This window comes from Lutjanus erythropterus, chromosome 14, assembly GCF_056507025.1.
Source record: "Lutjanus erythropterus isolate fLutEry1 chromosome 14, fLutEry1.hap2, whole genome shotgun sequence".
In the NCBI taxonomy this organism is placed as follows: Eukaryota; Metazoa; Chordata; class Actinopteri; order Lutjaniformes; family Lutjanidae; genus Lutjanus; species Lutjanus erythropterus.
The window spans coordinates 6923651-6939544 of NC_139330.1; the positions used below are offsets into that span (position 1 = coordinate 6923651).

At 39.4% G+C, this 15894-nt stretch overlaps 1 protein-coding gene across 11 annotated transcripts in view; it reads left to right on the forward strand.

The window, feature by feature from the left end:
* LOC146315126 (neurexin-1a) overlaps positions 1–15894 on the forward strand; it is a 376350-nt gene that overhangs the window by 181866 nt on the left and 178590 nt on the right. For all 11 annotated transcript variants that reach the window (XM_084736025.1, XM_084736027.1, XM_084736036.1 and 8 more), the window contains 5 exons: positions 1331–1453; positions 2911–3292; positions 5264–5454; positions 6481–6654; positions 10340–10459. In XM_084736025.1, coding sequence (XP_084592151.1) covers positions 1331–1453; positions 2911–3292; positions 5264–5454; positions 6481–6654; positions 10340–10459 — 990 coding nt within the window. The remainder of the gene's footprint in view (positions 1–1330; positions 1454–2910; positions 3293–5263; positions 5455–6480; positions 6655–10339; positions 10460–15894) is intronic.

Consider the following 15894-nt stretch of genomic DNA (forward strand, 5'->3'; position numbering starts at 1 on the left):
GAATCTACTGGAACTAATTTCTTTATACTAGAAAGAAAATAGTTCCTGCATGAAACTGCTCAAAACTAGGTCTGTGAATTATCTTGAGTAACTGGATCATGATTTCTGGAAAAAGACATTGATGTTGAATTTTTCTTTTTTTTTTCTTTTTTTTTTTTTTTTTTGCTTTTGGTGCTTTGAGCTACACATGCTGAGCTCCATTTAGTCCCATTGTGTTGGAGAGAAGGGAGACATCTGTCCTCCTGTTCTCCTGTGCAATTCACACCAAAACTATCTAGATGGATAAATAGCACTAAATGTAAGTGGAAAAATACGGGGGTGAAGTGTCCCTTTGAAGGTAGAATCAGTAGGATTTGGCCAAGCTGTGTATAAACGCACCAGAAAAGTAGTTTTCTGTTGTGTCTCATTCCCAGGATGTCAAATACTGAGGTTTTGGTTTAGTGAAGTATCCTGAGCACAGCAAAATAATGAGATGCAGGCAGACTTCTAGTGGGTCAGTGCTGATTGAAAGAGGTTAGATATCTGAGTCTATACATTCTTTTAAGAAATTGTAGCATATTATGCCTTTAATAGCATAATTGCATGATTTCTATAAGCTACTTGCTGCTTTTTTCCAAACCACTCATTTATTTTCAAGGGTGCTAATAGAAAAAAAATCACATTCTGTATTTCCTGCTTTTCCATCCTGTCTTTTTAGCTTCTAGGGGATTCTTTTCACCACCTGCTCCCATTATGCAACTATTTCTTTCCATATCACAGTTTCATTTCATGTGGTGGACATGAGAGAAATCAAATTCTGGGCTGCACTGTCGTAGGTAAACAAGATGGAGAGTGATGCTCGGTTGCTAAGTGCCTCACTCGCTTGTAGCCTTTTGGTAGTTATTTGCTGCCACCAAGTGGTGTAATAGGAATGAAATAAAAAAATACACAAAAAGTGAGACACAAGCTATAATTAAAAGTCTAATTATACAATGTTTATTTTTACATTTGCAGCAAAACAGTTAGTGTGAATATTGTTGGTTATTATAATGTGACATCCTGATTACTGCCTCCCTCCTCCTGGTTTGAGGAAAATGGTGTTCGATGAGAATCCAGAAATTTGATGCCCTATCTAATGGTGCGATCAGTACAGCAAATGCAAGTCAGAATGATGTGTTTTTATGGACCATTAACTATGTTTACCTTAATGTTTTCTGCCTCCGTCAAACTACTTAACTCCTCCACTCTGTCCTCCTCTGGATCTCCCTCCTCTCTGTCTCTCAGCCTGTCTGTGATGTGTGTGATGTGTGTGCATGCATGTGTGTTAACCGCTGTTTGGACTGTCCTGCAGGCAAAGGTCCAGAGACTATTTTTGCGGGTCAGAATCTGAACGATAATGAGTGGCACACAGTGCGTGTGTTCAGGAGGGGCAAGAGTTTGAAACTGACCGTAGATGATCTGCTGCCCGTGGAAGGTACTTCTCCTCCTCTCTTCCTCTGACAGAATCATATTTTTCTCCTTATAAACTTATGTTGTCCATAAAATGTTCTGGGTTCTCAGATGCTGGGTAAGATACAAGCTCTGGTGCAAGAGTAAAAGACAACTATACTGTGCTGTGGCAGCTTAGATGTTTTGCTCGTGTGGAGAGAACCTCGTTAATGTGTTTTTCTGATAAAAATAACAGACTGTTAAAAACAAGTCCTCGAGCTGTCTAAAAATGGCTACTAAATTCAATAATAAGGCACAATGCACTGAATTTTGTCATTATGGGAGAATAGTTTTGTTTATTTTGCAACAAAACTATTTAGATGGACTGTATTTGGAGCCTTAAGCAGCAGGAAATGTGTTGTTATTTTAAGACCCACAGTGTGTAATGTACTGTTTTGCAACAGTGTTTTGTCTAATGTAAAACAACAAGCGAGATTTCATGACTAATTCAAAGACTGCACTGAAAACCAAAACTCAAAAAACAAAACAAAACTAACCTCTGAAAAATAGATTTGCATCTCATCATTTATTATATTCACTGTTTCAGGTAACACTTTATTTGAAATAGTATGCACAAGACTGTCATTAGACTGTAAGGACCATGTCATGACACCAGTCATGAACAGAAAGGAGTCATTCTTAATGTTTATGACTGTTTTCATCATGTCATTTGGTCAGTTATGCCAGTTTTAATGCAAAGTTGCAAATTCATTGTTAAGAGATGTTTGTTATGACAACTTGACATTATCAAACTTAAAGAAACTTAAGTTTTATATCTTGACATTACATTTTACTGTCACTTGTGGTTGTTTTTGACACCGGCTGTCATGAAAGGTTTGTGCCATGAATATTTTCCTGGTACCATTTAGACTCATCATAAAGATGTCATTAAATGCTATAAGGCCTGTTTTCCAACAGAGTACAGTACCAGTAGTGGCTTAGCTGATGTTCAAATAACAGTTTACTTGTTGCTAAAGTAGGCTAACCACTGTCTGCTGTTATATATGTTGCTGCCTTTAGCTAGTTAGCTTGGTTAGCTGTGGAGCTAGCCACCTAATTAGCTGACTGAGCAGTTAGCCTACTTTTGCACCAATTAAACCAGCTAACCGCTGTCTGTCCATTAGCTGACTCTAAGATAAGTCACCTTGGTCTGTGCACTGTCATAACAAAGACATCTCAAACAATGTCAGCTTTGATATAATTATCAAATGATGCTTAATGACAGCAATCATAAACATTCTTAAATGGTCATGACAGGGGTCATGGCATGGTTATGACAGGGTAATGACAGTCTTATTTTCAATTATAATTAATATTAGATGTCTGTAATGTCCTATGGTATGGCTGTCATTATTGAAAAGATGTGTAGTTGACCCTTTAATTGCGTTTGTAATTGTTGTACACCCCCAGTAACATCCCCTCTACCTCCCCTCCTGATCCAAGGTCAAATGGCGGGTGACCACACCCAACTGGAGTTCCACAACATTGAGACGGGCATCGTGACAGAGAAGCGCTTCATGTCCATGGTGCCGTCCAATTTCATCGGCCACCTCCAGAGCCTCTCCTTCAACGGCATGGCCTACATAGACCTCTGTAAAAACGGTGACATCGATTACTGCGAGCTCAACGCCATGATTGGCTTCAAGAGCATCATCGCTGACCCCATCACCTTCAAGTCACGCTCCAGCTATGTGACCCTGACCACTCTGCAGGCATACTACTCCATGCACCTTTTCTTTCAGTTCAAAACCACCTCGTCTGATGGCCTCATCCTCTATAACAGCGGTGATGGGAACGACTTCATTGTGGTGGAGCTGGTCAAAGGGTAAGTGGATATTTCACACGTTTAGTTCGAACACAAAACCTCGGGCCAACTGCGCTCTCATATTTTTACAGTAGATCTATTCATTCACCTCTGTTACATCTTCAGATGCTTTAACTGGGCATTTTAGACCAAAGCAAAAGTGGTAAACCTTGAGATGTATTTTGTTTCTTTTTTGCCCGGTTTGTTTTTGGTGTAGGAGTCAATGCTGCCCTGCCTCGAGATAACTTGTCAAACGACAGTGTTGCCAGTGCTCTGATCTGTTTTTCAGGGACTTTGTAAATGAAGTTTGATTTGGTGTGGGTGGCTCTTTTCTTTTTTGTTCAGATGAGGTAGCTGTAACTATTGTGGTAACGCATAACGATAGAATAAAACAAAAATTTGAGGAGTTACCAGGGAATGAATGAGGAACTAGTGAACCATCAGTTAATGAGTAACCCCTAATCAAACTTTATACAGCTGCTAATGATTACATACCCTTTTTGCGTCCCCTAAAATAAACTGATACAGAATACTATAAAGTAATCCCTCATTACCTTTTGATTACTTGCCCATTTTGTGTCCCCTAAAGCAAAGTTAGACATTATACTGAGTAGTTACTAAGTAGTCCCTTATTACCTTATAATTACTTACCCTTTTTGTGTCCCCCAAAGTAAGGTGATGCATTGGGGAAGTGGTGGCCTAAAGGTTAGAGAAGCGAGCTTGTGACCGGATCAATCCCCTGTGACCGGCAGGATAAATGTGGGTGGAGGGGAAAGTGAAAGCGGCACCTCATTTACCTCATTTACCACCACTGAGGTGCCCTTAAGGAAGGCCCTTAACCCCAACCACTCCAGTGGAGCTGCTCAGTGGCGGGCAGATAAGACAGCGGTTGTACTGGACAGCTTCCAGGTGTGAATGTGTAACTGTGTGAACGTGATCAGAGTGTTCCTGCAAAAGAAAGCATTGCTTTCAGTGTACCTACCCTAAAAAAAAAGAAAAACATAATACTAAGTAGTTCCTCATTATCTTATGATTATTTATTTGTCTCTCCTAAAGTAAAATAATGGTTGAATAACAGTTGGTTCTAATTTGTTCCTCATTTGTTCCCTGTTAACTACTCAAAATTTAGTAAAGCAACATTAACTACTGAGTTCTTCTCCTCACACATAAGTTTATTTTTAGGACAGACCTACCTGTCACCAGGTGTAAAAACCAGCTAACAGGAAAAGCAAAATGCTTTAAACTGGCTTGCATTAGTTTTATATTAGTGTAGCAGAGTGTTTATTTATGTAAGAATCTCCACATAAAGGGATTATGCTTTTAATAATGCGGCTCTTCATACTATATGACAGTTTCCAAACAGAATATAATTCTTGACAGCTTTTTATGCCATTACTGTGGGAATTCAAATTCTTTTCTTATCACCTCTGTGCCAGAATATTTACTGAAAGAGCTGTCGGCTATTACTGTTCTTTTTAATCTTCATGAAGGCACAACAAATACCCAACATAAAAGGGAATCAAGTACACAAGGGTGTGTTTCTTATTGCTGAATTGCAGCTATAGAATGACCTTCTTTTAAGTAACGCCTGAAGTTAAGGTATTATTCAATGTGCTAAACATTAAAGTCATGCATTTTAATTAAAATGAGCATGCAAATCAGAAATTGCCTGTAAACCAAAGAAATTAAGACCAATTTGTTCAGCACAGCCTAGAACCTTTTGTTAACTCTGCAACCTGCCAATTATTTAGCTCCTTTTCACACAGCTGCACTTTCTGATACTCTCATATCTACACATTTTAACACACACACACATATACACTCTTGCTCCAGTTTTCAGAGCTTTATTGGACTTTTTTTTTTACATTTATTATTCTTCTGGAAGCTCCCACAATGCTGCGTTTAAAGTCTTTTTCACAATGCCGTGCTTTCATGTCCTTCCATCCCCGTCCATGGCTGCATCCTCTCACGTTGTCAAATATCTGGTTCCAGCTATCTGCACTATGTGTCCGACTTGGGAAATGGAGCCCACTTGATCAAAGGCAACTCAAACAAGCCCCTGAACGACAACCACTGGCACAACGTCATCATCTCCAGGGACACCAACAACCTTCACACCGTCAAGATTGATACCAAGGTCACCACGCAGACGACCACCGGAGCCAAAAACCTGGACCTGAAGGGTGAGTGGGCGCGGTGAATTTATATGTGTTGTATTTTTTTGGGAGGGGGGTTCATTAAATTGGGACAGCAGTGGCCTTGAGGTGAAAAAAGTGACGGAAAGGTTGCACCAGCAGGACAAAGCCTGCGGGGATGGAGCGAAAAAGCAATGCTTGGCCCTCACTCATTACCACCACGGAGGTACCCTTGAGCAAGGAACTCAACCCCCATCTGTTCAGCAGCCAACACTGATGCTGAGCATGTGGAGCTGGGAGTTCACAGAGAAGACCATTTGTGTTCAGCAGACCAACCTTGGATAAAAGTTATCAAAGAATTATCAGTTAAAAAAGACAAAACTTTTTTTTTTTAATTGGAGGGATATTGGCTTAATTAGTGTTCTAGCTTGTTACTGAAAAATGTTAATGAAAAAGTGCAAAGTGACAAATTTCTGTCTTGTACATGAAAAAAAATGTTTATTGGATCATAGCACAACAGAATGTCAGTCAACACAATTAGAGAAAGTTTTTTAAGCAGGACTGACAATAATGAACACACGTCTTCACTTGTATAAAAATACTCTATCAAACATTTGTTGTTTAAAACAAAATGTGAACATCTGTTGGAAAAATCAATCAGAATAAAATGCAGCACATGTGGCCTCTAAAATGAAGGATCAGTGTGGAGCAGAGAGAGCAAAATTAATTTGCAACACCATTAATTGTTTACCACACTAGCATTAATATAAATGAATACATAAATAAATAACTGGTGAGGTGCTGTATAACATTCTGAGTTTTACAAGCAGCATCTCTATTTATTTAAAAAATACCATCTAAATTCTGTGCTGCAGAGCCTGTTAATTAATAAAATAATAACACTGAGGTCTTGAGTCGGGAAAATTTAGTGTGACACCAATTACAGGGCTGTGATTGTAATTGTGCTTGAAAAACGCCTGCTCCTTTATTGTAACAAGCATGATATGGTGAGCTCAGTACCATTTCCCATGTCCACTAGGGGTCAGTGTTGTCATATTTGTCATCTCCACACAGGCAACCTTTACATTGGAGGGGTGGCGAAGGAGATGTACAAGGAGCTGCCCAAACTGGTGCATGCCAAGGAGGGTTTTCAAGGTTGTCTGGCAACAGTGGATCTGAACGGGCGGCTCCCAGACTTGATGTCAGACGCTCTGGACTGTGTGGGACAGATAGAGAGGGGGTGTGAAGGTGAGTTGTCCCTCAGCACACTAATGACACGTAAACTCTGTATTTTGCTTTCAAACTTTTTTTTTTTTAATTTATTTTACACATGAATCAAAGCTCAGGTTTGGATTTTATTGGTTTATTTATTGGTAGATGTTCTGGTTGCATCAGATTTCACTAATAAAATAATTCTTTTAATTACCCAGATTTCCCCTCATTATCACACGACCATCCTTAAGGGTCACTGCGACACCACGCGGCGCTGTATCGCTGCCCAGCCCAGTCGTCCGGCTCTCACACTTGTCCGACAAGGACACGCGCATACTGCGAAGCACACCCACCGAGGCACCAACACTGCCAACCTGTGGCACATAATTTAACATCCGTAAAGTGTGTTAGTATTCTGTTAGAATGCATCAAGCTCTGACACTCCTCCACAGGCAATCATTTCTGTTTCACTTAGCCATAATCTGATTATTCTCTCTGCCATATTTGTCCTGCCAGTGTTATTTCCCATTTTATCCCCATTCTGTTTTTCTCTGTGCATGCTTGCTGGATCTGAGAGTTTGCCAGAAGCAATCCTTTTGAATTATGTATGAAGCCTTTGTTGCATGCATGAATATCATTTGCCCAGTCTAATGTGTGCACCACATCCAGAGACAATATTTGATTTATTTTTCAACTTCACTCACTTAGTTTAATTTCACAATTCATCCGCTCTTTATCTATTGAGTACGCAACTTCTGATCTTTTCATGTTCCAACATTACGAATGTAATCAAATTCAGCCCCCTGCGCGGGTCTGTCAAACTTGCTGTTTTGTGCCACGCAGTATCAACGCTGGAAAATGGCTTCTATGAGATCACATTTATTGAAACGAGCCAAAGGAGTCAGAAGGTAGTATATGGTTGCTGATAGTATTTGACTGCAGCAGGGGCAATTTTGGGATATGAGAGAGAAAATATGCAGTTTTCTATTACTTTAAATTTGAACTGAACATAACGGACAATGCATATCCACTTCTTATAATAATGACTTAACAATTGCATGCTTTTACTTCACATTGCCGATGCCATTCTGAGAGAAGTTGCTATTACCGTTTGGCTTAACCCGAGCTCCATTACACAATACAATATTTCCCCTCTGGCTCTTTCTGAGGACAGACCTCCACCTCAGTCCCCGCTCTGTCTCTGTGTTTCTGTTGCTCCATCTCTGACGTCTTGGTGCTTTACTAACAGCTGGTATACTTTGCCTTTTCCTTTCCTATTATTTTGCCGACAAAAGTTGCATTGATGAAAGCTGACTTGCAAGGTAGATAGCTTTGTCTGTTTGATACAGAGTCTGATTTCCCTCCCCTCTTTGCATTTGCAATGCCTCTGCCCCCCCCAAACCTCCCCCACCTCTCCACAGTCTCTACCTCCACACTTTCCACATCCCCCTGAGCAAGATGACTGCCTAGTTTGAATTCACCCACCTGCCATATGAAATGGGCTTCAGTCCCATAGGAATACAAGTATCAGTACCATCTTGTATCAAAGTCTATGGGACTCACATTTTGATTTGCACTCACATATTGTATGTCGTTTTTATTGGACATAACTTTTTTTTGCCGTGGTTATGTTGGGTTTTTTTTTTCATTTGTGTCCACATACTGTACATGCAGGATACATTTGCATGACTTATCATAGTCTCAATAACAATGTTGCATGAACTCTTCTAAAGAAATTGAGGTTTTAATTCAAAATTCAGACATTTTTATGTTTGACATTCAATGAATCACTGTTGTTATAAGTCTCAAGTATCTGGTCACACTGTTATAAGAAGGAACCAGGGCTGGGAACTATGGCTTTATAAATAATATCTCAATATATTTAGGCTATTCTGCACTATGCAGTATCTTGATTTACACTTTTTTAAAATAAAATAACATACCATAATGTCTACAGTATTCTGGGAATGACTATTAGTGCTTTCATGAAATATTAACACAATGAGATTTTTGACAAATAATCATAAATAATGTGGATAAAGGCTAGAACAATACTTTGATTAACTATTAAAGGTCTCCTACAAAATAAATACCATTACTGGCCTGCATTTTGACAATTACATACAGTAGAAACTCTTGCAAATATGTGATTCCTTTTATCTTCTAATTCTTCTGTTTCAAAATCTTGATGTCTGACATTAAGTAGTTTTATAAGCCTGTCATTTCACATCTGTTCTCTCACTGATTACCTGATCACTAAGTCAAGTCAAGTCAGTCTAGACCCCGTAACATCTGTGACGCACGAGGCCCTTTTATAATGTGAAAGATTTCATAAGCAGTGGAATCAATAGTGCATCATGTGGTTAGATACTGTTGAAATTCATAAATTAAACAGTGTTTTCTTTCTTGTGGCAAAATACATACTGTGCACAGCTTTTTTACTTTACTGCATTTCTCAACCTTGAGTGGGCTACAGCAAAAGCTTTAACTATTAAGCAGTTACCATAGCTACTCTGAGGCTGAGCAGCAGCAGTGGCCACACTTTATTCTGTACAAAAAGAAAGAATATGTAAGAGTGAAACTGTAATGTGTGTCTGCAACTCCTTTTCAAAATCTCACAAGAGTAAATAAATACACAGTAGGATAAATACATCAGTGTAATGATAATGGGTGCATGCAAACTATGTGTCATTATTACAGATTATAAGATGTTTTATAAATGGAGTTCCAGATGTTGATAATAATTAACAAATAAATGTGACCAGAATTATATGGTAAACGGTCAATAATGCAATAAATTAAATATCTCACAAGTTAGGAATAAAATAATAATAATAATAAAAACAACATTCATCCATACTAACCCTCATCATTCCACTAACATTTCTCCATTAACTGAACTAACTCAGCACCACTGTCACACTGACAGACAGCCAGGCTGTATACTTGCTGTGTATTCGCTCAGACTGACTTAACTGACTGTAAACACATCTGGAGGCACTGTTACGTCGCTATTTAAAAGCACATGGATCACTCAGACCCCAGAGAATCGTTGTCCTATTTGAAGCCGGTAATAATAAGCGTCTTGGATGATCAGATTGCAATCAGACGGCGTCTAAAACAGGTGTGCTAGGAGGTAGATTGTAATCTGATCCCACAAAGTGCCTTCACAGGTGGTCAGGGACGCGTGACAGCTTGGAGAAGGAAAAGAGAGCTGGATAAACGTGTGTACTGTACACTGAAGACTGTGGTGTGACAATAATCAAGCTGCGTCAGATCGACACACAGTTACAAAAGACAGATGTAATTTAATACACACATAATATTCTGTATTCTGCTATTCTTAAATACAAAACAAATAAAATATGGAAATGACTGAATGAATTTAATCCAAGCGTTGAAATTATTAAACTTACTTTAATACCTCAAATGTTTCTGCTGTTTTTGTACCGTGAGGTGTTTGTTGTGTCTGTTTACTGAATACAGTTGAATTCACCGAGGATTCAGACAGGCAGTTAGAAACTTGTAGCTGTATTTGTAGACAGAGTACAGTGTTTGCATAGCATATGTATGTTTGTTCTGTGTATGCTTCCATTTGCTGAAGCGTATTGTCTGTATGTTGTGTGCAACATTTAATTTCTCTGTAGACTCAATCTGCTGACTGTGCCGCTTGTTATTGTAAAAGCCTGCTCACCAACTTGCCATTTATCTCCGTATCCAGGCCCCAGCACGACGTGCCAGGAGGACTCGTGTGCCAACCAGGGTGTGTGTCTTCAGCAGTGGGAGGGCTTCAGCTGTGACTGCAGCATGACCACATTTGGAGGACCCCTGTGTAATGACGGTAGGATTCCACTTTCTATTTCCTTTATACTCTTTAAGTCCAAATAGTTTCTGTTTTTTAGTTGTTCTTTTGTTTTTTAATTTCATATGAGTCTGATAAGATCAGAGTAAAACACAGGGATGGCAAAAAAATAAAAAAATACATAAAGCACACCACCTGCATGCAGTGCAGCAAAAGTTGTGATGCATTTATGGTGAAAAAGTTTTAAACCCTGGTTTTATTATGTGACTTAAAGGGATAGCACATCCCAAAACCAAAAACAGATATTTTCACTCAGGCCTGTATTGCTGTCTATTAATCTAGGCTGTTTTGGTGTGAGTTGCAGAGTTTTGGAGATGGTGGACGTAGAGATGTCTGCTTTCTCTACAATAAAATAGGACTAAATGGCACTCAGCTTGTGGTGCTCATAGCAGCAAAAAAAATACATGAGAAAAATTCAAAACCAGTGTCTCTTTCCAGAAATCATGATCCGATTACTCAAGATAATCCACAGAGTTTGTTGTGAGCGGTTTCATGCAGGGACTACTTTCTTTCGAGAGGAAAGAAAGTAGTTCTGGCAGATTCTACTGCAGACAGAAAGTAGCCGTAGTAGTTTTCAAAAGAATTGGAAAAGAAGGCAGACATCTGATAGACAGAACTCAAGTCACACCAAAAATATTTAGATTTATAAAAACAAATATATATTTTTGATTTTGGGTTCAACTGCTACTTTAAGGCACAACAACTCTTACACCTCTGTAATAAAAACACCACTATGTCACCCACATTTTTCTCCACTGAAAGGGCACCCTAGTGTGCAGTGTATCACTTGTATATCATGGGCATCCAAGAGGGCACAACATTTTTTCAAACATGGGGGCACCAGAGTGGGCAATCACCCCTCCTGCCCCCTCCTGAGTCCACCAGTGGTAAAACATGACTTTTATTGACGCCGCTTAAAAGGATAGTGCACCCAAAAATGAAAATTATCTAGTTACCGTCATGCTGATTGAAGGTCGGGTTCAGTTTTTTAGTCCACAAAACACTGCTGGAGTTTCACAGGAAAACGCCGTTGCAGAATCTCCCAAACAATGTAAGTGAATGGTGACCAGATTTCAAATGTAAAAAAACACCTGGAAAAAAAAAAAACAGCAAACAAATGTAAAATGTCTTCATACTGCTCATCAGGTGTAATCCAAGTCTCCTAAAGACTCAACATGCCAAGTTGACTTGAAAGACATTATTTACACCATGTTTTTAGCCTAAATCTTTACTGTAGATTCTGAGCTTTCAGCTACATTCAGGTGTGAGTTCACACAGTCTGGGTGTGTGTGTGTGTGGTTAGAGTGCAAGTGAAAGGCATGTTGTTGTTTGAGGAGACTTATATTACACCAGATGAGCAGTATGAACACATCTCATGATGGTTTATTCTGTTTGAAAACTGGCCACCATTCACTTCCATTGTTTGGGAGATGCTGAAACTCTCTTTTCCTGTGAAATTCCAGCACTGGACTGAAAATCTAAACCTGACCTTCAATCAGCATGAGGATGAGTAGATAATGACTCAATTTCCATTTTTTGGTGAATTGGCCCTTTAATGTTAGCTGTTAGGTCTTCTCATTTCATTCAAGCCTCAGGAAATCACTTAAAAAATGACAGGCCTCATACACGTCTCGCAGCGTTAGGTGCATAATTCACTCCATCTGTTAAGATAATTAAATTCATCCAGGAAATCTTGGCGTCAGACGTTTAAAGGTGGGTGTTAGCATCAACAGTGGGGCCATTTTTATCTCGTGTTCTCACACAGACTTCATATTCCAGCTCATTATTGTGTCCTGTCTGCGGGCTATATTTGTGTCCTCACAAAGCACGACGATTTCCAGAAATATGATATAATTTGCTTTGTAGACTCTCCAATCGAGCTAAGAAAGGCCTCCAAACTGTGCCGCGTACTGTAATTGGAGGAATCTTGACACAACTTTTTTTTTTTTTTTTATTTCTGTAGCTCTGCTTTGAATATATATTGTCTTGACTGAGGGAGTGGAGAGCTGCTGCAGCTTTGTGAGGGAGAAACTTTTACACTTGAGACGTCAGGCTGACACTTCAGTGAAAGCTCATTAAAGTTTGAGCGATGCACCACTAGAGGGAGCAACAAACATTGTGTTCTGTTAAATAAAACATCAACAGCAAGTCAGTCAAGCAAAAAAACTGACATTAACCAGAGATGCGCTTATTATTTATTACATTTTTACCAGAATGCATGCTGTTGAGTTATGCATTGACCAAATACAAACACATACACACCATAAATATCAGCAGGATTGGGTGGTAATTGATTGCATGTAATCGGGATAACAAATTCAAATTACAAAAGGTAAGATGCTGTAATCAGATTACATTTGAATGATGTGTAATTATCATAAACAGCACTTCTCAAGATGCCAGTTTTGTTGACTTTGTTTTTTGATGATGATTTGTCATGAAAAATTGAGTTTTTACTGTTTTTTTTTTTTATTTACTCTGAAAATGGAAGATGAACATTTTCAGTAAGCGCTCTACTTGTGTTACAAGAGCAAAGTTCTCCACGGGGCTCTCGCTTTAAAAACAGCATCAACAAAGAAACAACATCCCACGTCTTGTAGAGTACTCGCAGTACACCTGCAGTTTGTGCCAGCAGTCTGCTGTGTTTGTTTAGATCATTTCATTTGACCAACTGTAAATGCTGAATATGCTGGATGCAAGATTTTGCATTGAAAATTTCTTGAGGTGTATAAAGAAACAAAAACTTAATTTTTGTGGCTGCATCCATTTAGTATAGGTGATAGTAAGGTGCAACGTTTTCAGTTTTGAATTAGGCCAAAAGCTGCTGAATGGCTGTTTCCAGTTAGCCTTAATACATCTGTGCTGTCTGAACCCCAGACCCACAAAAGATCACAAGTGTGATCCTTGTGTTTTCTGTCCCCAGATCTTAACCACATTGTTGTCACATTATAAAACATAATTTCTTTGTACAATGTGTACAATAAAGAAAGGAGTGCAAATCTGCCAGCACAAATCTAGGGTTACCTTAGTGACGTGACCATGCTTGCACCTTGTCCTCCTCAGTGAGTGAGAGAATTGTTGTGCAAAGTTCCTGGAAATACTTCCTGTTTCTTATAGAAAGCATTAAAGGAAAACAGCACACTTTTTGGTAAGGATAAGGCTAATTGCTGTCGTCCCAGTGAGTTTTCCAGCTACGTGTCAATTACAGGTCATCTGTTTCCAAAAAATGTGTACTCAGTATTTTGTTATTTTGATTATTTAAAAGTTGCCAGAATGCAAAAAAACAACTCTTTGAAACCCACTTTAGTGTATGTTACTAATTACAAAAAACATCATAAAATTTGTATTTAGTAAGGAACTACAATTCAAAATAATCTGACCCAACCCTGAAAATCAAAATTACTTTGAGCCACGTGATGCGATTTAAAAGTTCTGTGATATTTATCTCTCTTAAATACAGTTAAATCGGCATTCACTTTGAGGGGACTGCACGCTCATTAATGTTTAGCTTCTGAGGGAACTAGGCTAACGTCTGCTCCACCTTAAGAAAACGGGCTACTTTCCAATGCAAAACATGCACAAGGGATTTTGTTTGGTCATTATTTTCTTCTGCAGCGGTTCACACAGTGAGGGGTGAATGGGCAAAGTGCTGAACTGCATTAAGGAGAAAAGAACAGAGTGGGCACTCTGGAGATGACACAAAAGCAGAGGAGAGAGCACCATAAATGTTAATGCATTCTGTGTCACTCCTACCAGCTTGATAAGACCCCATCTTTTGTTATCAACAGAAAGTGTTAATAGATTCCTGCGCAGCCTCATATAGCCCGAACATATCTGCTGCCTATGATAACACTAAAAGGATTCTTCTGTCCAGGAGATGTGAGCCTGAGTGTAGCTCGTCCTGATCCAAGCCCTCCTGCACCGGTTTTACTCTCCCTTTCATTCCTCAGACCTTGTTTGGATCAACAGAGGAGTAAGGCTTTTGCTGGAGGTGTTGAGGGATATTTTTGATGGCGAACTCCTCATGAACCTTCCTGGTGCGTTAAAGGGGAGGAAGAAATGCAGTTTGGAACTTTCTTTCTTTCTTTCTTTCTTCCTGTCATACATATTCATCCTGAGCAGGCCCATAGAGCTCATTTGCAGCAGCGGGAGCAGAGCGGCTCACAGGACATGCACGCATATATTATACGGGAGCAAAAGTGCTGTACCTGCTGAGTGTAGTTACTGTAGCTTGTCTCATTATTCCCGCTGACCTGACAAAACAATAGGACGGATCAATGTGCGGGCCCAAGGGATGCGAAATATAACCACAAAACATACTTTCCAAGAAATCTCTTTCACTACGGATGAACTGAACTAGTCCTCAGAATAGTGATGCAAGACATTCTCACTCTGCCAAGGAAAATCTATGAGTAGGAAGAATGAAGCTGGAGATGGTCGGGTTTTATCTGTGTTGATGGATTGTCATGGGGATAGAGGAGGAGGAGGAGGAGGAGGAGGAGGGGACGTAGGGGAGGGGTAGCGGCAAAAGAGCGAGAGAAGCATCTCTGAGGAAAATATCACTTTTTACCAGATATATTTGCATAAGCTGAAATGCAGGCAATTTACAACGGAGCAATGGGTCTCCGAGAAAAGCAACCTGCACTGGGAAGCTCGCCGCGTTCTCATGTATTTCTCTCGTGGGGAGCCTTGGCACCCTGCCTCCTCGCAAGGAGAAAAACTCTGTTTTGCAGCCCCACGACCCATAACATTTACAGCCAGGATGCATTGTACAGCTGTCAGTCACAAATCATGAGGGAACAAATATCATGTCTGATCGTACAATACCACTCCATTGTAGAGCTCATGTAAATTCAAAATGTAAACCATTTAGAGCAGAGTGCTGAGTGTTGATACTTGTGTGCAGTTGCCTGTTAATCTTCACTTTTTTTTGTATTGTTTATTATCACAAGACTCCACTGCAGTGCAGTATGTGACAGTGACTCGCGATTAAATTAATCTCAGTAATTTGTTAACGCAGTTTCAATTATCATATGAGGAAACACTTATCTACTTTAAGAATGAAAACAATTAAACACAGATAGCAGCTCTCAGGCCCTTCCTTGGAAAATCAGAGAGTCTTGTGTGATTCTGAACTGAGATGATGTTGGCAAATGTTGGCTAAAAAATATTTCAAATTCATGATTTAGGAGACAGTGAATAAGGGTATGTTATCTGAAATACTGCATATTCATCTTTAGAAACAATTTTCCTAATGCTCATTTGTAATTGATAGTCTACAATCAACTAAAAATGATTGTATACAGTATCATTAAAGAAAAAGACTTATTTATGTGGAGATGCTATTTGCACCCATGTTGGAATAGCCAATGTGGCTATTTACACCTGGGTGTATATAGCCTGGCATGACAGAG